This window comes from Melanerpes formicivorus, unplaced genomic scaffold (assembly GCF_026170545.1).
Source record: "Melanerpes formicivorus ecotype bairdi unplaced genomic scaffold, bMelFor1.0.p_v2 SCAF_6, whole genome shotgun sequence".
NCBI classification, from domain to species: Eukaryota; Metazoa; Chordata; class Aves; order Piciformes; family Picidae; genus Melanerpes; species Melanerpes formicivorus.
In genome coordinates, this window is record NW_027142358.1 from 25,139,741 (window position 1) to 25,160,244 (window position 20,504).

The 20,504-nt window shown below is 41.4% G+C and overlaps 2 protein-coding genes across 6 annotated transcripts in view; one reads left to right on the plus strand and one right to left on the minus strand.

The window, feature by feature from the left end:
* Positions 1 to 20,504, minus strand: part of HERC4 (HECT and RLD domain containing E3 ubiquitin protein ligase 4) — a 42,274-nt gene that overhangs the window by 15,786 nt on the left and 5,984 nt on the right. For 2 of the 5 annotated variants that reach the window (XM_068140138.1, XM_068140134.1), the window contains exons 1-11: positions 17,597 to 17,749; positions 14,802 to 15,093; positions 11,999 to 12,158; positions 10,188 to 10,264; positions 7,488 to 7,709; positions 5,958 to 6,049; positions 4,099 to 4,229; positions 2,933 to 3,093; positions 2,458 to 2,534; positions 829 to 953; positions 304 to 363 (exon numbers count right to left, since the gene is read on the minus strand). In XM_068140138.1, coding sequence (XP_067996239.1) covers positions 304 to 363; positions 829 to 953; positions 2,458 to 2,534; positions 2,933 to 3,093; positions 4,099 to 4,229; positions 5,958 to 6,049; positions 7,488 to 7,709; positions 10,188 to 10,264; positions 11,999 to 12,158; positions 14,802 to 15,027 — 1,331 coding nt within the window. In that variant the 5' untranslated portion in view covers positions 15,028 to 15,093; positions 17,597 to 17,749. The other 3 variants (XM_068140135.1, XM_068140137.1, XM_068140136.1) reach the window with 3 other exon arrangements.
* The window catches only part of MYPN (myopalladin), a 78,433-nt gene continuing 75,865 nt past the window's right edge, over positions 17,937 to 20,504 (plus strand). The window contains exon 1 of the mRNA XM_068140132.1: positions 17,937 to 18,734. The gene's annotated coding sequence lies outside the window, so the exon portion shown is untranslated. The remainder of the gene's footprint in view (positions 18,735 to 20,504) is intronic.

Below are 20,504 nucleotides of genomic sequence, written 5' to 3' on the forward strand. Positions count from 1 at the left end.
AACAGCTTAGGCAATATATTCCCCAGAAGTTATGGACAAGCTGTGGCTGAGAAGCAGTGTGCTTTGCTGGCTCACATGGTAGCAGCCAGGCAGTGAGCACACCCAAAGACTGGCCAGAGATGTGATGCACTTGGGCCAGCTGACAAACCATGGCAGAAAAAGGAGCTACAGCTTCAAAGTGCAGTTACTGTAGTAAGATAAGGTAATACTGGGAAGCGTTACAGCCAAAACGTGAGACACTAGGAAGGTAGCCACCATTAATTCTGTTTACAGGAATGCTTACTTAAAAGCCTGAACACTTACCTCAAAGCCAAAAAGCTCCCATTCAGGCATCCAGCTGAGGAGAATGTTCCATCGATTTCACTGGAATTGTTCAGATGAAAGAAGTTAACATTTGCAGTAAGACCCATATTTAATCCCTAATAAATTACATGCTATAAAGGATGGAACTCTGACTTTAATGGGACTACATGACACTAGATACAAGCTCCATTCAAGAAGCAATGCCTAAGACGGACTGTGCAATCTTTTTAATTTCTTTGCATTCTCCCTTAATAAAGTAAAAGAAAGCAATAATCCTTGTGCTGTTCTCACGTGCTGCTATTTTTCAATGTGCAGCTAAATAATTTAATCTTGTATTCAGATAAACTGACAGAGATTACACATACTAAAGGATCGCAGTTACTTGACAAGCATGACAGTCAAAGCTCTGCATGTAATAAAACCAAGTAATTCCAAATAGATTTGCTATGTATGTACAAAACCCCATTAATGCCCAATTCTTAAGTAAAATTATGAAAGGCAGCTTATTTCCTCAACATCACTTACTTAGCTATCTCTACAGGAAGCCTTCCAGAGGGGAAACTCAGCAATCTTTGAATAAACATTTCATTCACAGTCCAGATCTGCTTCAAAAAGTCAGGATACCTGAAATCATCTGGTAGTACCATGTTCTACATTGTGAAGAAAACACAATGAATCAGTCACACAACATAGATTTCCAGAAAAATATCAGTCCTGTGGCTGAGCTTCACTGACTGATGGTTTGCCTACCCAGACTAGAACAGCCACACAAACCCAAGGATAAATGTGCTGTGTTCTAGAAGTTCTGCATTCACTAGGAAAGCAGAGTATGCACTGCAATCACCTATAGTAGTGTTAGCTCACACCCTCAGCTTGCTTAATGGGAAACTCCCTACACATACAGACTTTTCTATACGATGAACACAGATGTAGATAACAGTAGCAAGCAACTCTTTGCCCTAGTACCTATGAGCCAACTAGCTCACCGTCAAACTGTGAGCATAAAGAAAAGGAGCCTATTTAATTTTTTTTGGACAGCTACTGTCCCACCCCACTTCTATCAGACTCCTCTAGGAATGAATCATGATTCTCTGAACATTCACCCCTTGAGTGGCAAGGAAGAACACACAAGTCCCAGGAGTGCAGCGTGCACAACTTGGCTAACACATTTTGTATGGAACAAGGCACAATAACTGCATTCATAGTCTCCAGTCCACCTCAATTAGTCAGAATGCATTTCAGGAATTATGAAAACTGCACACAAGAATGTTTTTAAAAATGAAGTTTTAATAGCTATCAGGAATTTTTCCAGTCCATGCCTTCTCAACAAGCTTCTCTCAAACAGACAATAGTTAAAACTTAACATAGAAATAAAATAATTGCTGATTCTGTACAACCAGAGCAGGCTGTGGGAGCAAACAGCTGCTACAAACTGACTGTTTTTCTTCAACAAACACATTTTCCACTAACATCTCCTTTTCTTCATGTTCAAATTAGTTTTCACCCCACATATTCAACTCTTGATGCTTCATTAATCCCTGTGGTCTAACACTGATTGGTCAATATTTGAAACAGTCCTATCTATCTTCACCTTGGTGCTTCCTCCAAACTCACTAATAGCATTTCCTTTCCATCATGCTCCCACATTGCCATTTGTACTGTAAACTCCTAGAGTTACTTATTTTCCATCCCAGAATTTAAGCAGACCAATTCTTGTCCTTTAAATGCTTAACGAGCCATGTCACCATCATTTTTTTTAAGCAAAAGGCTCCATTTGTTTCCTCATCACTCTGGTATGCTAAAATGGCTAAAGATCAGAAGACAGCAAAGCTGAAGTCAGGAGTTCCTGAAGAGACCTGGGCAGGGGTGAAGAGCTCCAACATTCAACTCCCTTTAACTCTATGAAGATAAATGCATGCATCCATTACTCAGGAGAAAAATCTTATGCCAAAAAGCCTCAAGAGCTTACTCACTGTTAACACTCAGTAACTGAAGTCCTTACTTGCTACGTTACCTTCAGTGTTTTGTGCTTCCACATTGCTCTAATAAACTTTTCAGTACAGACATACACCTTCAATACAAAGATCTTTTAAAATGCATCAGAAAAACAAAAATTAAACCTTTGACAGACTTTGGAAATAGCCTATTTGTTACCTGTGGATAAAAGTAGTGTGCAAAACTTTGGTCCCCACCGGAGAAAATTCTCTTTACACAGTAAAACTCCTCACTGTCTGAAATGGACATAAAGAGGCAACTGTGAAAGTGTGAATTTGACAAATGATCAGGACACTGCAACCAACAGTCAGTTAGAAAAAGGTTCCTTCATTACACAGCCTTGACAAACCATGTCTTTACAACACACTAGTTAAGACTACTTTTAACTCAGGTAAAGGTTAACAGCTCTAGGTTTTAACTCTAGTGCTGACAATGGACCTACGCTAGCAGCACAAGCAAGCATGTATTTCCTACAGCAAAAATGGACTTCAGGGAACAGAGCACAGCAAAAAAACCAAACACACCTGTTTGGAAAAAAGTGATTAGAGCTCACATTCAGTTTAAAATCTCACAATTTGTAAGACACTATAAAGGAACAGGAATCCAAGAAGTAGATAACCCTGATGCTGCTTACCTGTTGTTTTGGGGCATTGAGTACTATAGGGAAGCCAGTTTCCCTTTACTGTGAAGGGACTTTTCCTGTTACTGGTTGTTCCGGTACCTAACTGCCCATTCCCTCCAAGTCCAAAAGAATAAATTCTTCCAGAAGAAGGAACGAACGCAGTAGTGTGCTGCCTAGGGCAAACAAAATTCAGGAACAAAACACTAAGCATAACATGCTTTGTGTAGGCCAACCTAAGAACCATGTTAAACAGCATGTGACAGGCCTGTAATACCAGACACTCCACTTCTCTACTGGCAATGTACTGCCATGGGCAATACTCCATTCTCCAACAGGTAACACTCCACTTCCATGGAAAAGTTCACAGAACAGAGACACCAGGTTCTGCCTTGAATCCCTGCTTAACCACACTCTGATCTTTAGAGCTTATCTCTAAACATTCATAAATGTGAAGCTTCTATCGGATTGGCTGCATCTCCTGTGCCCCAGCATCCTTCTCAACTCCAGATGCCCTCTCTCCTATTGTGAGCATGGGAAGAACCAATATTGAATTTAAGTAAGCTAATAGAAGGCAGAGGGTCCACACAAAGTCAACCAAACTGATAGAAAGACAGGTTTACATGGCATTTCTTTAACCCAAATAACAAAGTGTGCCTCCCTCTCAAAAAATTCTGCTGCCTCTTTCATTTTGTCATCTTAAAATGCAATCCTTTGAACAAGAACATTTTCATGTGTGCTGGGCACTTTTCCAGTTTCTTGGGTGCTATTATAACATATCCAATAAAACCCACTAGGGACTGAAGTGCCATACAGGATCCAAGATATTTCACAAAACAAGTTCTGTTTCCAAATACCTCATGCAACTCCCCAAACACCCCTTCTTTAGTAGGAAATGATACAGTGACAGCAATAAACACCAGCACACTTCACACCAATTATTCATGCCTTCAGTTTAGAATAATCGGAGCCCCTCAAATAGTACAGTTTCCTTTAGTTCTGCTACTGAATGTTTTTAATAACCCAGTAAGGCCTCTAAATATCTTTTGATAGAAACCCTCTTTTCTTCTCTACCCACAACAGGCAAGAAAATAACCCACTTCATTTTGCAATATACATTAAGTTTTATACAAAACGAGTTACTTATACAGTTCACAGTGCTAGCATAGAACAGATCTTACCTGCCACAAGTGATCTGTGTGACAACGCTTCCCATCAGTTCAAAAACTTTCCTTGGGTTTATCTCATGGCTGGTAGAGTTATGACCCAACTGACCATAGCCTCCAGCTCCAAATGTAAAAACCCCACCTTCCTAAACAAATATAATTTATTTGTATTAAAATGATAGTATTTCTCAGGGTAAGAAACCTAACAGAAATAGGGGTTTAATACATCTCTCTCTGATGATTCTGGAATTCTGGGGAAAGAAGAGAAAATACACATGTACAAGAGGGCCCTGAGACAAGGAAGGGTCACAGGTTAGCTCCAGTTACAAAAACATGGTACAGCTATCGTTACATCACATTCCTCTGACTTCCATATCATTTTATATATTACTCCTGTCATTAACAGACACTAATTCTCCTTATTCTGCTTCTCCTGTTTTCTGGATGAACTACGGGAGCATACAAACCCACACTACTAAAAAAAAGTATACTTTGGCTTTTAAATTCTGGATATAAATCTTAAAGCAATTACCAAACAGGAAGCTGTCCTCCTCAGACACATGATGCAGAGAATGACTGAAATAGTCAGCTTTATTATTTGAGAGCATAAGAAACCAGAAAACTTCAACATTGTTGTAAGGCAAGTTATTTTTAGAAGTGTTTTGGATTAACCCAAACCTTCAATGAAAGAATGTTAAATCAGAAACCTTTTCAGAAGTTATATAGTTTACTTTTCACTTTCAAACGCTTTGAAAAGCATTTTCTTTCAATTCTGAAAATCTGTTTCTTTCAATTCTACTCTGCACCTGACTGGACCTCTGCTGGAAATCATCACTAAAATGACAGCCTCCTTCACTGAGCCAGGGTACCAAACACTGACAGGCTTCTCTGAATTTTAGAAGGTCCTGATGAACAATAGCACAGACATAGCAGTGCCTGCAGAAGGTACAAATCCAGCCCCTTGCTCTGCAATGCCTATCATACAAGGGAAAAGGGAGCTACACAAACAAGTGGCACAAAGCATTTGTAGAAATTTTGACAGTAAATTCAGTGCCTTGAGTCCAGCAGACTTAAAGCAAGTTTGAAGTTAATGTCCATCAATTAAAAAAATAAAAACATTTAGAATGTCAGTTAGAGATTGCTGTTTTCTTTACATTCCATATTTCCCTAACCTCCCATAATATGTAAATTTCAAGATAACAAAGTTGCCACAAAGTTGGAAGAGTATTTTAAGATCTGGTTTTATTCCTCATTACCCTGCTCTGACTTAAGATCTGCCCTAACTTATTTTCCCCAAGTAGAGTCCATTTTGACCACGCCAGCAGTGAGTGATATCCCCGTCCTTACCTTGACTCACAAGCCTTTCATTGCATTTTCTCTCCCCTGTCCAGTTGAGGAGGGAAGTGATAGAGCAGGTATGGTGGGCACCTGGCACACAGCCAAGGTCAATCCACCACAACAGCTAACAGCAGTTCCTAAGAAAACTAAGCAACCACACATGCCAATGCCCCAAGCATTTAATTCAGACTCAAAATTAACTTGGTCTGAGGCTTGAAGCCAGGAAAGAGCCCATCTCTTCAGGATACACTGAAGTAAAATTTAGTATCTGCATAATTTTAGTAATGTAATGTGCACTGTCATATCAAAAATGCTGTATTTTGTATGCTGTTTCATCAAATCTGACAAAAATGTAGAACCACCAAGGGATGCCTTGCATTTGCAAAGTTTTTTCAAATATTTAAACATTCTTGAAGTGTTTCCTCAGCTTCCCAGAAAAAATTATGCAGAATTTGGATTATTATTTCCTATTCAAGTAGCTGCTTCTCCTGAAAACAAACAAACCCCAAGCACAAACATATCTCCAAACACTGTACCTTTGTAAGGGCAGCAGTATGATCTTCTCCACAACATATATGAACGACCTTCTGACTTCTCAGTGACTTCAGCAGTGTGGGAACATACCTGTCTGAAAGGTTTAATACAGCAGTAGATGGCTTATTTTGAAAATAAAAATGAGAAAGCAAATAGTTTTATTCATCCGTTCCACATTGGTTCCAGCCAAACAAGCAATTCAATTCTGTTAGCATAATGAAGTCATTGTGGTTCTGTTTGTGTCTTTGAGATGGAAGTGTTACGGCAGGAAAACAGAGGCTACTCTACTGCAATACCTCGGAGTATGTCTCATTTTCGCTAGCATAGGATCATGTCAAGATGAAAATCATGAGATATGGAATAGTCCAATAGAGCTGCCACTGGCCATGAGAAAACAAATGAGAGTTCTTCTGAGTTGTTTATGTGCTTCACGTTTTTAAACTGTGGCTTTCGGCTGGCCACCAGTCACAGTTCCATGTTATTAAACACGTAATACAACATTCCATCCTGTTCATTACTGGATAATTAGGCAGCATAACCAACTTCCCTCATTCACCGGAGCAGATCTAGTTGCACAAAAGCCATTTTCTTAACATGTTAACACTAATACCTAGAATTTTGTCAGGTATGTCATGATGCCTGGAAGAAGCCCTATCAAGACTTAAAAAGTGATTTTACTGAGAAGTGATGCTGTGTAACAACTGGAATCACATAAAGAATATCTAGAAGCAACTGAAGCCTCCCATGAAAATCTTTTTTCTGCAAAATGTAATTTTTGTTACCTGAGCATGACTAAAGTCTTCCTTCAGACATACATTGCAACTACAACACATTTTTCTTACTTTCAATAGTGTTGAGCCCAATAAAACAGTGAGAACATTTTAAATTCATGAAACTAGTTGTGGATTGTTTTACACTAAACGCACACTACGGGAACGTCTACTCCCATCTTGGAGCCCTGCATGTGGATAGTGCACATGTAACAATATAACTGACAAACAATTTTTTGTCTAACCTAACTACTTGCTCAAAATCATTAATGAATATCAACAGCCTTGTAGAGGAAATTTTGGAAATAGTTAGCTGGAAACCATCAACTATTATCGAAATTGGCCTGAGAAAGGCAGATACCCAGTAAAACAACAAAGACATTTTAAACGTGTACTAAGAGCAACCAAATATTTATGATAGACTGTTGGTTTTGTCAAGCAATTTTTATCTAACTAAAATGCAGTTCAAACTGTAGCTACTGCAGAGTATCTCACTTCAATCCCACTCAGAAAGTTTTAAGTCACAGACAAATCTAGAAGAGGGAAAGACAAGTCAAGCAAGATAGAGTTGCAACAGAACCCTGGTCAGAGTTTTCACTACAAAACCTCTGTCTTCCTTACGCAATCTAATGTGACATCAGCACTGTAACAGCAGTTCACAAAGGTTCATCCTGCCTTCTCCTTCTCTTGGAATACCAGCGTCTTCAGATTCATAAACCTAGACCTTTGGCCTGAGCTCTTACCGAGGTAATGTTTACTTACCATTATCATCATTAAGACCCAGCTGCCCAAATTTGTTTCGTCCCCATCCAAAAATGGCTCCAGAAAGTGTGAGTACAAAACTATGAGCGCCTCCTGCTGCAATCTGCGCAAAAGGGATTCCCAGCAAAGATTTGATCATATGTGGCGAGTTTTGTTTTTTATACTCGTAACCTAGGCCCAGCTGGCCATATTTATTTTGTCCCCAAGAGAACACTTCACTTCCTGTTTAAAGGAATAAAAAACCCAATCAACACAGTTTAATTATATAAAGCTTATTTTGCAAGGAAAGCTACAAGACAGTTAATCCTCAAGTCTATTTTTATACAGAGATCTTGAAGTTGCATCCTGGACATGCAAGCATTTCCAATTTCCAATCACAAGCCTATTTTAAGCCTATTTTATACAGTAACAAGCTTAATTTTAATGTACAAGTGATGTACATTTAAAATTTTACAGTATTATGCTAATGATCAATGAAGCACATTGTGTAATGTCATTTAATGTCTTATAAAAGGAAAAACATTTTAAAGAACTACAATTCAGAGTCAATTAATGTTAAGACTACCTCCAAAATAAAAATGTTCTACTGAACAATCAACAGTTGGCCAAAGTAATTATCCTAAAGATCATCATCTGATTGTGATGATATTTTGCTTCTATAATACATTTCAAACAGTAATGTTCTCTTCAAAGAGATCCAATTTCTATGTCTCTCTTATTCCATTATTCCCACAACAGTTTTATCAAGATGGAAAACAATAAAACCCAACCCCTAAGGTATAAATAAGTCTCTCAGATTGTATTTGAAGAACAACCAAAATACCAAAATAAAACCCACAACAAAAATCAACCACCAAACCACCACTTTCATACAAAATAATCTTCCTAATACAAAAGTAATCCTACACCAATTATTTGTAGCCACATGAAGTAACCCATTGGATCAAAATGCCTAATTCAAGTAAGTTTATCCCATTTTCTTCCCCATGTGGGTCTCTTTTTAAGGCCATACCCTTGCTACATTGCAAGTATTTCTGCAGGTTTTCTTAAAACCACAATAAAGGCACCCAACAGCAACCACCCTACAATGCACACAAAGAACATAAACAGGGAGCTGCAAATCCATGAAGTGGCAATAGGACAGCAATGCTGCACTTGATGTTTGTAACTATTTAAAACATTGAGTGAATTTTCAACCACAAACTTGTCTTATTTTTGCACCTTTGACCAACATAACACTTAACAGCACAATTCTGATACTCCTCACATTCTACTACTAAACTTAACCAAGGCAAAGAATTACTTGTAAATATGTGTCTGATCCTCTTGAAAACAAAGGAATCTCACTAAGTTATTTATTTAGAATAAATCAAACCAGGTTGGAAGAGACCTTCAGTATCATCGTGTCCAACCCACCAACCAATCCAACCCACCCAAACAGTTATAAGAGTAAAGATGCCTGGGAATGTGCAATGGCAGAGTAACACTCCATATGAACCCATGAAAAGTCACAGAATCAAGTCAGTGTAAACTCCTTAAAGAAGAAAGATCATTCAACACACAACTAATACCTCCCTCCCCACAGCTTGTCTACTTCCTACTTTAACCATATATTGTTAAGAAACACTGTCAAACTACAGTCTTTCTGGAATTCTTGTTTTGAGCATTTAAGTTTCCACTAAGCCTGTCCAGCATCCACAACTCTACTTTGTCACAATGAACCAAACCAGCACCAAAATTCAGTTCCTGTTCAGTTCTGGAGAAGAGAAGGCTCTGAGGAGACCTAATTGCAGCCTTCCAGTATCTGAAGGGGGCCTATAAGAAAGCTGGTGAGGGCCTTTTCAGAATGTCAGGTAGTAACAGAACTAGGGGGAATGGAAAAAAAAATGGAAATTAGTAGATTCAGATTGGATGTTAGGAAGAAGTTCTTCACCATGAGGGTGATGAGGCACTGGAACACGCTGCCTAGGAACGTGGTGGAGGCCCTATCCCTGGAGGTTTTTAAGGCCAGGCTGGATGCGGCTCTGGGTAATCTGATCTAGTGTGAGGTGTCCCTGTCCATGGCAGGGGGGTTGGAAGGGACTTCAAGGATCATCTAGTTCCAACAATTCTAACAATTCTACGATTTTTGGAGAGCTACACTAACTCAACATAATACTCTCACACAAGTGAGGCCAGCTAAGCATGTTCTTAGAGCCCCAGCAGAATTCCAAACACTGACATTTAAACCTTGCAAAATACAGCTCAAAGTGACATTACATTTTACCTAGAGAAATACCAACAAAACAGAGGATTTACAAAGGAATAGCAACAGAGGAAGTCATAGCCTGCAACACTCAGTACCTTGAGGTCATAGGTTAAAATAGAACAGTAAAGTGTAATAACAGGATGAAAAAAGTGGAAACAGGAAAAAAAAAGTGAGAAACAAAAAGGAATTTAAAATGGAAGTTACACAAAAGCAAAGATGACAGAAGAAAAAGAAGTAGACCAACACAAGATTTGTACATTTGGCTTTTAAATTCAAGCCTGCATCACTAAATGACACTTTCCCTACCAAGCTGAAATCTCATCTGCATGATGTCATAACAGGCTTTTTAACAAAAATTAAAATCTTTTTGAAAAGAAGGAAAAACAGATGCTGCAAACTCTGGAATTAGCAGGTAAAAAAATCCTGCAAAACTACAGAAGAATTTGGCTTACCTTTTGATAGTGCTAGTGAGTGGTAATAACCACAGGCAACTTGAACAATTTGGATCTCCGATAAGCTCTTAATATTTCTATTGGGGTAAGAAAACAGAGAAAGAATTAAGGTCATGCTATGAAACACAAAGTCAAAGCAAAGTGTAATATACAGAAGATTAATCCTTTCTGCTGATGTGTTTAATTTAAATATTCTAGCATTAATGAGAAGTTATTTAGTAAAGTCTTGAATTATGGAGTGGTTTGTGTTGGAATGGACCTTAAATATCATCTAAACCAAACATCCCTGCCATGGGCAGAGACACCTTCCACTAGACCAAGTTGCTCAAACTCAACACTGCTTTTCTAACACTTTCAAGGACAGGTTCTGTCTTACTTTCTAACAAACAATGTCACTATAAGAACATAATGAAGAATTAGGAAGGCTCATGTCCTAAGAAGGCTGAAAGGAGGAAATCAGTACTGTATGCAAGAAGAAAGTGACATCTACTTTCTAGTTTCCAAAAGAAAAAAGGTTTTATATCTGATATTCAGAGGACTGCAAAGACTGAACTACTTTCTGTTAAAATCTCAACACGCAGTTTCTCATCTCAACTTCAATTAAAACTTTTTAATAGAGCTATTAAGCATTGCATAATATTATAAAGAAGTTGCAAATGCATACAAAGGTGTATTAAATCTAGAATGCTTTCAACTTGTGATGAGAAAACCAGGAGTTTCTAAAAGGCCTGAGAGCTTTTAAATATAATACAGTATATTAATAATCAGTATGAAGAGTTATTTAATATTTCATGCTTATACACATCACAGATAGTCATGACTGGAGAAGAGGAGGCTCAGGGGTGACCTCATTGCCCTCAACAACTATCTGAAAGGTGGTTGTAGCCGGGAAGGGGTTGGTCTCTTCCCCCAGGCAACCAGCACCAGAACAAGGGGACACAGTCTCAAGCTGCACCAGGGGAGGTTTAGACTCGAGGTGAGGAGAAAGTTCTTCACCGAGCATTGGAATGGGCTGCCCAGGGAGGTGGTGGAGTCACCGTCCCTGGAGGTGCTCAAGAGGAGACTGGACGTGGCACTTGGTGCCATGGTCTAGTCATGGGGTCTGTGTTGATAGGTTGGACTCGATGATCCTCAAGGTCTCTTCCAACCTTAATTATACTGCGATAGTTATTCCCAGGAATTGTTTCTTTCATGCCTCTTTTTCCTAGGTAAAAGCCAACATTAGAAGAGAAAATCTGCAGCTTGCAAGCAAACTTACTGCTACAGACAGTTCCACTGATGTCAGTGAACCTATTCACCAGAGTAAAATTGTGTAGTTCAGCTAGCTGGAATGCTTACGGCATTCTGAAAACAAGCAGGTGACTCTGGCTAGCTTGTAACTAGGTGTGTTATTTGACCACAGATGAAAAACTGTAGGGTGACAACTGAAGTACAAAGATCAGACAGCAAACACACTTTCCTCAAAGGTAGTCCCACAACTGGATTTGAAAGTTTAACATTTTACTTCTCTAACTTCTCTTAAATGGCAGTTACCAATCCCCATTCACATTCTTAGAATACTCATCCTACTTCTGCAACATATCTCTCATTCTTAGTAGATTGCTATAAAAAAAAAAACAAAAACCAAACCAAATAAACACTAAACACTTCTCACATAAGCTGACTTTTTGCGAAACTCTCTACAGGATGTAAATGGCTCAGCTAAAATATACTTCCTGATGTGTTTTTTTCAGTTACAACAGTAGAACAGTTTAACCAAAGTGATCTAAGAACATTAAAAAAATAATTAATATATACAAATTATTTTTAACCTTGGCACTCTGATGCATTCCTCTGTTCCCGGCAAACCAAGCTGTCCATCAGTAGCCAGACCCCAAGCATATACCTGACCCTTGTCATTTAATGCAAGAGTGTGAGCTTCTCCACATGACACAGCTACAATATTTTGGGCATCCAGTGCACCAACATGCTCTAAAGAACCAAACAAACAAAAAGTTAGTTAGCATCAAGGTATCAGTTGAAATGACACAGAAGCCCAGAAGTATGCCCAAAGAGCCTTTATCTAACATTGTAAGTATCCTGGTTTAGAACCAGTAAGTTAAATCTGACACCCACAAAGTAACAGAATAACAATAGTGTCTGGAGCAATACACACAACTGCACAAACACTGCAGCTGGGCCATAATAGGTCCTTCTAATCTTGCCATCTGAAAATGAGTGCAAAAACACAATTAACATTAAGGTCAAATAGATTATTGTCAAATGACTACACGTGTAGACATTATGTAAGAGGAAAATGTTCTACCACAGCAAATTAAATTCACCTATTCATTATTAACAAAACAGCCTGCAGAACAAGGCAGGGCAAATTAAAGCTACTGATTTTGCAATGAGCTACACAATGTCCTCTTTATAATGCAAAACACTGCAGAAACAGATCCTAAATAGTAATTTTTTCTAGATATACAATGCACATCTCTTAAAAGCAAACACTAAAATATCTGTCATTTGTTTCCAGTAGCATGCATCAATACCTTTAAATGCAGGTGGAAAAAGTTTGCTTTCACGCTTACGACGTGCTGAGAAATCTAAAATTATCATTTCAGCAATTGGGAAGTGGTTGGAATTTTCAACAGTTGCCTTAAGTAAGAGCCCGCTTGCACATTTTATGCCAAGTTTTCAAACACAAACTCTATTCCTCTCTACGAATAGCACACCACTGAAAAAAGCCTGTGTAGCATTAACATAACTGCTGTAAACAGAGCCTAGCACAGCCTCAGCCTATCTCAAAACAGCAACTAACAGCATCTGCAACATGACAGGCACTGTTTCCACAATAAAGCACCACAAGCAGCAGACCCAACTTCACGGTTTTTAAACAGCTGATCTGATTAAAGAAGCTACCACCCCCATTCAGCCCACTACAGCCTCCACAGCTCAACCCTCTCCAACCCAGCCAACAGCTTGTAGATTAGCTCAGGCTACCGTCACCAGCTGCTAAACCAGCCAAGATGACTTGGCCTAAAATGGATTAAGGAACATTCACACATGGCAAGTGTGGAGCTCTGCGGGGAGGAAAGATGGATGGTACAGCTAAACAGTGCCAGCGGTGACTGGTGACACAGGTGGCAAAATGATCTTTAGTTGGCAGAAAGACATTCAAAAGGCAGAATCTAGACATCTGTAAAGATACTGTGCCTTTGTAGGCTGTACAAGTTACCACAGGGCATTAATTTCACATTAGAACACTCAACAGTACCATCAGTAATCTACAGATGAAAGAAAAGTTAGGGAGGACAATGCAATCATCGTGACTGCTGTGTCTGAGCATACTTAAAACGTAATAGTAAGAAAAAAAGATTTATAGTAAGCTGCTTAAAAAAAAAAAATAGTATCTGATATTGTTTTAGACTTCTAGATTTAAAAGACAATTCAGCATCATCTCCAAAGTGAGTAACAAGCATTCAGATTAAGTTTGACAAACTGAGTTTCTATTCACATTCATGAAGTAGATGTTTGCACAGGATTAAAGTTTATCAGTTTTAACATCCATTTACTGTTTCCCCATAGAAGTCCAGATCAGTTTTAAAAGGTTACACATCAACTAGACAAAAAAAAAACCCAAAAATCTTTATTTGGCACCAAATGTGAAATTCTTGAGTAAAGATCTAATAAAACACTGCATAAGGCTCTACTTCCATTTGAAATATTTGTATCAATGACTATGCCAAGGAGCTACTACAATTGCTAAAGCCACGACGAGAATAAACTCTTCCTAAGCCTTTTCCGTTTGCTTACGTTACGCTGTGAGCACTGTCAGAAGCACTGCTTCGTACCTCAGTAGCACACAGCTGACTCACATGGACAGTTCTGAACAGAGCCCATGTGCACACTCCTCCTCTGCAGTCCCTGCAAGATGTTTATCCACCTCTGCTATAGTACTGCACTAGCAAGAAGCAGAAACACACATAGAACATAGACAAGGAAAGAAAAAAAGCCCAAGGAAGTTTTACATTGCAACCCTTAGGCTTCTCCAAATCCTCTTCCTGCAGCACTGCACGTTCATGTCTTTTATCAAAAGATTTATTTTTAGTTCTTAAAAAAATGGAAAGTAGAACATTGCTTTAATCAGACCTGCTCTGTGTCACATATTAGATAATTAGAACCACACACCAAATGGTGTGCCAAATACTCATTCCTATCGTGCTGCAGCAGCTAAACCATACATATAGTATAATGCTAAACTATGTATTGAAGCAGGTCACCCTCCCTTGAGATTAAAAGCATTCACTGAGTCTCCCTGGCCCTAGATAAAGTGATTTCATGCTGAAAATAAAAATAGTGGCACTGTCCAGCTGCACAGCAGGACAATATGTGGGGGGCACCCATGTTTCACAGTTGGCTGTTTCCAACTGTCACAAAATGTGACCCAAGCAAAGGAATGTTTTGAGTTAAAAATATGCCTATTCCTGGAAGAGCTGTGTACACTGTTCAAAACACACAGACACTGGAAAGCTTAACTTTACAAACTTAACATAATGGGAGAAAAAAAAAAAAAGGCAGCAGCATGCACAATCACACATACTCTCCACAAGTGATTACTTCTAAACTTACCAGGTCTTTTCCTGGCTTTTTCATGTCCCAGTTGTCCTAGGTCATTGCATCCACATGTGTAAACAGTCCCATCATCCAGGACAAAAACAGTATGTCTCAGTCCACATCCTACATCTCTGATCCTTTTATTTAAGAAAAAGTCACTTCTTCTGGGTTCTAAAACAATCTCTTCATCAATTCCACCCAATCCAAGCTGTCCAAAAGATGCATTTCCCCAGCACAACATGTTTATACTTCTCTTGGTCACAGAGATCTTCCAACTTCACTTTTCCAGAATATCCTTTCTGTGTAGCTGTTAAAAAATGAAAGGGAGGGGGGAAGTACAGCTTTTCAATTTTGTACTGAACATTCATGTTACCTAGCATGTAATCCACAAGTTCACTTTCCCTACACCAATGTACTGAAACAGAAAAATTTCACAGAGCATGATGTACTGGGTTTGGACATTGTTTACATTAGCTGCAGTAAAATGCTTTCCTTCCCTTTTCAGATACGATTTTTAAGATGTGTAGGATCCTGGTTTTATAAAATTTTGTTTCAAAAACTTCAAACTATCACTCTTTGTAAAACTTCTCCAATCCCTAATCCAGACCTACAGAAATAGTCACAACCACCTCTAGCCAACAGAAATTACCTCAAATATCATTTAAGGAGACAGAACAGGCTAGTTTCTTCATACAAGGAATCATAGAATCAGTAAGGTTGGAAAAGACCTCAAAGATCATCAAGTCCAACCTGTGACCCAAGACCCATGACTACCAAACCATGGGACCAAGGGCCACGTCCAATCCCCTCTTGAACACCTAAACTATGGGGAAGAGGGAAAGATCTGGAGCTGCATGACTCCTGAAAGCACTGCGTATAGCCTCAAGACCATCCCCAAAACCAACACTTGACTCAAAGCTTGGAAAAAATCGGTCAGCTCAGTTATACAACACATAGTATGATGTGTCAATCATTGCATTTAAACAACTATGAGTCAACTGAAGTTGCAATTTAAAGTACACAGCTGAAGCTCAAGCTCCTAGTATTGCACTGCAATCACACAGGCTACAGCTTCGTAATTACTGTGCAGTAACAGGAGATCACACGTACAAACTCCCAGCCCTAAATCACTATTACCAGCATTTGTGCTGACAGACTCTGTACCTATATGGAAAGAGCCCAAAGTAACCTTCCTCTTTCCTTTTCAGTATGGCAGACAATAAAGAATCTATGCCAGTGTTTACACTATTCTACTATCTTTCACAACACTAAGTTTCCCCATACTTTCCGAGCAACTTGAAAAGCACAATTGCTAGAAATTTTCATCTGTGACCATTAGTTGGAAGGCGTGATTGACAGCAGGTGGAATACAATGCACTGTACATGCATTGTCTTACATTCTGCAGAGTCATAACATGTATAAACCATCTAAATATAAAACTGCTCAAAGAAACCAGCTGTCAGTAAGCACTTCAGCATTACACAAACCAAGGAAGGGCAAAATTCTTGCTTGCTAGCACAACACCATGACTACATTTCTCGGCAAAAGTCAAAAAGCAGTAAGCAAGATGTTTTTGTGGCCTCATTAAAAAAAAATACTGCTTTCTTTTCATCTGTCTCAGGAGATGACCCACGATCAATTATTTCCCTAGCTATCACTAGCTATACCCTACCACGTTCAGAAAGGGACATCAAAATGAAGACATCTTCGGCTAAGACATTACTACACCACCGCAAATGTCACACATCTGTAGTAACTGCAATGCAAGCTTCAACCTGCAACACAAGAAGGTAGAAGAGATCCATGATTTTACTGCATCAAGGTTTCCACCATCAAGGTTTATCTCCATCTCCAGTGGACTAAGAAAAGTTCTCTTTTCTGTTGAAACAGGTAAGTATTTCCATAGACGGTGCGGGCTTTCTTTTGCTTGTTTCTTTTAAGAGTCAGTAGCCAAATAAGTTTTGTACTTTGCTCTCAAAGCACAGCAGTGTTTTATCCTTCTGTGGAGTCATGAAGCCAAGTCACGCTGTCAACTGCTGGAGACTACCACGCGTGACGTCAAAAGCCGCCCAATGCCGACACCGCACACAGCAGGCAAGAGAAACCACCCAACTCATTCTCTACCAGCAAACAGAGGAAGCGAGCGGAACCATCCAACTCAATTTCTATCAGCAGAGCGCGAGTAACGGCGCTGCAGGAAGGGTCTGGACGCTTCCCGCTGGCTGTGTCATCGCTCTCACCGTGCCCGGGCACTGAAGTGCTCCTAAAGCGACCCGGCCGAGGGCTGCCAGGGCTGCATGTACCGCACGCTCCACCTGCCCTTTCAAGCGGGACACCGCCTGCCGTTACCGACATACAGCCCCTGCAATACGGGCTGAACGGCTCTCCCCTTCTCAGGGCACAGGTTCCCCGGCCAGCGGAGAGCTCACCCGGCGCTCCGCCGAGCACGGCAGGAGCGGCGCCAGCGGAGTAGAACCGGCTGGCGGCGGCCGGAGCAGGGCCTCCGCTCCTTTCGAAGGGGGCGGCGCCAGGGGCCGAGCTCCCCTCAGCGCCCCGCAGCTGCTCAGCGCCGTCGCCCGTAACGGTCCTAACCGCCCCAGCCCACTGGTCGCTCCCGTGACTGCGCCCTCACCCCGCGGGCACCGCCACTCCTTCCGCCTCGCTCCTACTGCCGCCGTCCTATCGCTCCTGTCGTCCCACCGCTCCCGCCGTGCGGGCCGAGAGCGGCTCCGTCCACTTTCCCGTTCGCCTCACGAAGCCGAAGGTGAGGCAGCGCCCGGGGCCGAAGAAGTCCGGCAGCAAGACTCACCGCCAACGGCAGCAGCGAGACGTCCGATCCGTTCCACCCGGCGCCGCCAGGCCGCGCCCAAGCCCGGCCCGCCCGCTGCAGGCATCCACCGGGCACCGCGAAAGCGTGAGCAGTCCCGGCGCGGTGACAGGGCCCGGCCGCCACTCCTGCGCAGGCGCGGACTCCGCGGGCGGGACCGCCGCGCACCCTTCCCTGCCTCGTGGCCAGGAGCGGTGACGCAACGGCGGCGCGGCGTGACGTCAGCGTGGAACTCGGCGGCCGGGCTGTCGGTGGCGGCGTTCAGTGGCCCGCGTGTAGGCCGTGCCGTTCTCGGGTCCAGCTGACCGCGGGGGACGGGGGTGCTCTGGGGTGGGGGCGCTACTCAGACCCCCAGCAAGGCTGGGAGGGAGGTTACGGTCGGAGTCGTCGTATGGCTTCAGTTCCCGACTCTGGGCTGTTGAGGCTGAGCGAGAAGCTGATAAGAGAAGGAAAATACAGAAGGCTGGCCGTGAGGTGACGGGTGGTGGAGCGGTGCCTACGTCTCCCCGCACCGCCTGGAGGGAGCAGAACTGGGTGCAGGAGAGTGCGCTCAGCTCAGGTACCCACCCAGAGGTGCTGACTGCAGCTGGACGGATCTGTGGCTTGGTGACACATAAAATACAGCAGCTTTAAATTGCAGTACTGCAGAACTGTTTTAAATTGAAGAGTTAAAAAAAAAGTCAATATGTTCTGGTCCGTTCCCTCCACGTTGGCTGGGAAGAGGTCTTTGTGATGACATTGTTCATCTTTGTGCTGTGGCTCAGACCTCGCAAGCATACTGCTGTACCTTATCTGTCTGCAGAGATCTGCAGAAGCTTCTGTTTGATCTCCGAGGGCACGAAAAAAATGAGATACGTGAGCGGGAAGGAACTGGATCCACCAGGCAGAAGCAGGAACGCACTGTTCTTCATACTCCAATTACCTGTCATTAACTTCTGACCCAAGGGGCTCCTTCCCTGAGGGTGATCCTGGCGGTGTGGCAGCGGCGGCAGGCAGCAGTGTCAGCACCGGCCCTGCCGCTGGCTCCCCTGGCTCAGGAGCAGGGCGGCCTAAGAGTCTTCTGGAATCTTCAGAATTCTACATTCCAGTTACAGGTTTCTCTCAGAGCATCCCAAGGCAGGCACGTTAAACCATTTGTCTCATTGCACATTTCTCTCTAGTTGAACAACTAAAGAGAAGTTTACATGCTAAACACATTTTTTGCCTTTCCTAAGGATTTTGCTCAGTGCTGGGAGGAAAATCCATTGCAATTTATGTAAGTGGTTAGGAATCCAAATGCAGTTCCTCATTTAGCAGGGTCATTGTAGCAGCTCTGCCATCTACCTAGGTCAGGAAGTAAGGCCAGGCCCTGATGTGCTTCACAGCAAGTGATTTTGCCAACTATGGGTAAGAAAGGTGCTGTGTTTGGTACGATTTTGCCCTGTAAAAGACAGCATTTAAGGAAACCCCATAAATGGCATGTCTTGGCCCAGCCATAAATGCCTCTTTGTGCACCTTAATAGGTAAGATTGTGCAGGGCTCCTCAGGACTTACGGTTGTAAGTTGACCATTAAAGATCCAAACCAGAAATAAGAAATTCATGCACAGAGATGATGAGATGGCTGCGTGGCTGGCAAAGGCTATATGATGCAATGCTTTTCAGGATAGCAACACACAGGTTCGTTGTTTAAAGGCCAGATGTGAGGGGTTTGCCTTTTCCCATTCCGCATGTGAGAATGAAAGGTTAGTAGTGGCTGTTACACATAGCAAAGGGAGGAAACCATTCTGTTCATGAAGTAGATGTGAATCGTCCATTGTGCAATGTGTCCTCTGACCAGCATGTGGGGATATGTGCATGTACTTGAAGGGAACACTACATGCCCTGTACAATTTTTGTGTAGGAAAAAAAAGAAAAGTATTTTGGGTATTTTGGTGTAGCTGGCCTAAAGCATTAAATAAAAAATATAAAAAGCAGGAAACAACATCCAACACTGCAAAAAGTCCAACTTCCTTGTGTAACAGACATAGCTATCTTATTTAGAGGAATTATCTTAGTCCTAAAATCAGATTACTGTAAGTTAAATAATTCAAACATGACTTCAAGCAAAGTATAAACCATATTTTTAGTCCACTTGTTACCTATTTTAGCAGATTTTCTTTTCTGTGCTAGAGAAACCATATCCTACTTGTTTTAATGCCTTGAGAAAGCCCTTTCCGTCATGGGGCTGAAGGCACACAGGAGGCAGGAGAAAGAGAGTACCTGCTTTTGTACCAAATCACTGCTTGGACTCCCTGACACTCAGTAAAACCAATTCTCCATCACATCTGCCAAAACGTGGCTCTGTAGGTGCAGCAATCAAGAGAACTGTGCCTAGCGATCAAGAGAACTGTGCCTGAGCAAACTTGCATCTCAAAGTTCAAATGTTCATTCTAGCATTGTAAACAACCCCAGTATTTTGCAGTGATGCAAAATCCAGTGAGGACAAGGAGTATCCATCTGGTTAACCTCAGGGAAGGGATTTTTTTCCTTCCAAGTGCCTTAGGACAAAGGGTTTTCTGTTACAGTTGTGGTCTTCTTAGGGATGGTCACAACTATATGGTCACAACTAATAGGAAACTATTTTCAGTTGTCCTGCCATTATTAAAATTGCAATGCTTGGCTACTGCCTGGTGATTGCTGTCTGCACAATGGTGGCTTTTAAATTGTACCCCAATTAATATAAAAATGAAAAAAATCATCTGCTGTTAACTAATGTATACCTTATGCTTTCTTACTGGCAAGCATCTCTCAGTTAATATATATGTTTTTGAAGGCTACAGTGTTACAGCATGAAACTTTCTGTGTAGCTCATAACCAGGACTGACTCTGCTCTCTGCCTCCATTTTCTCCTGGCAACAGTCAGTACATTCT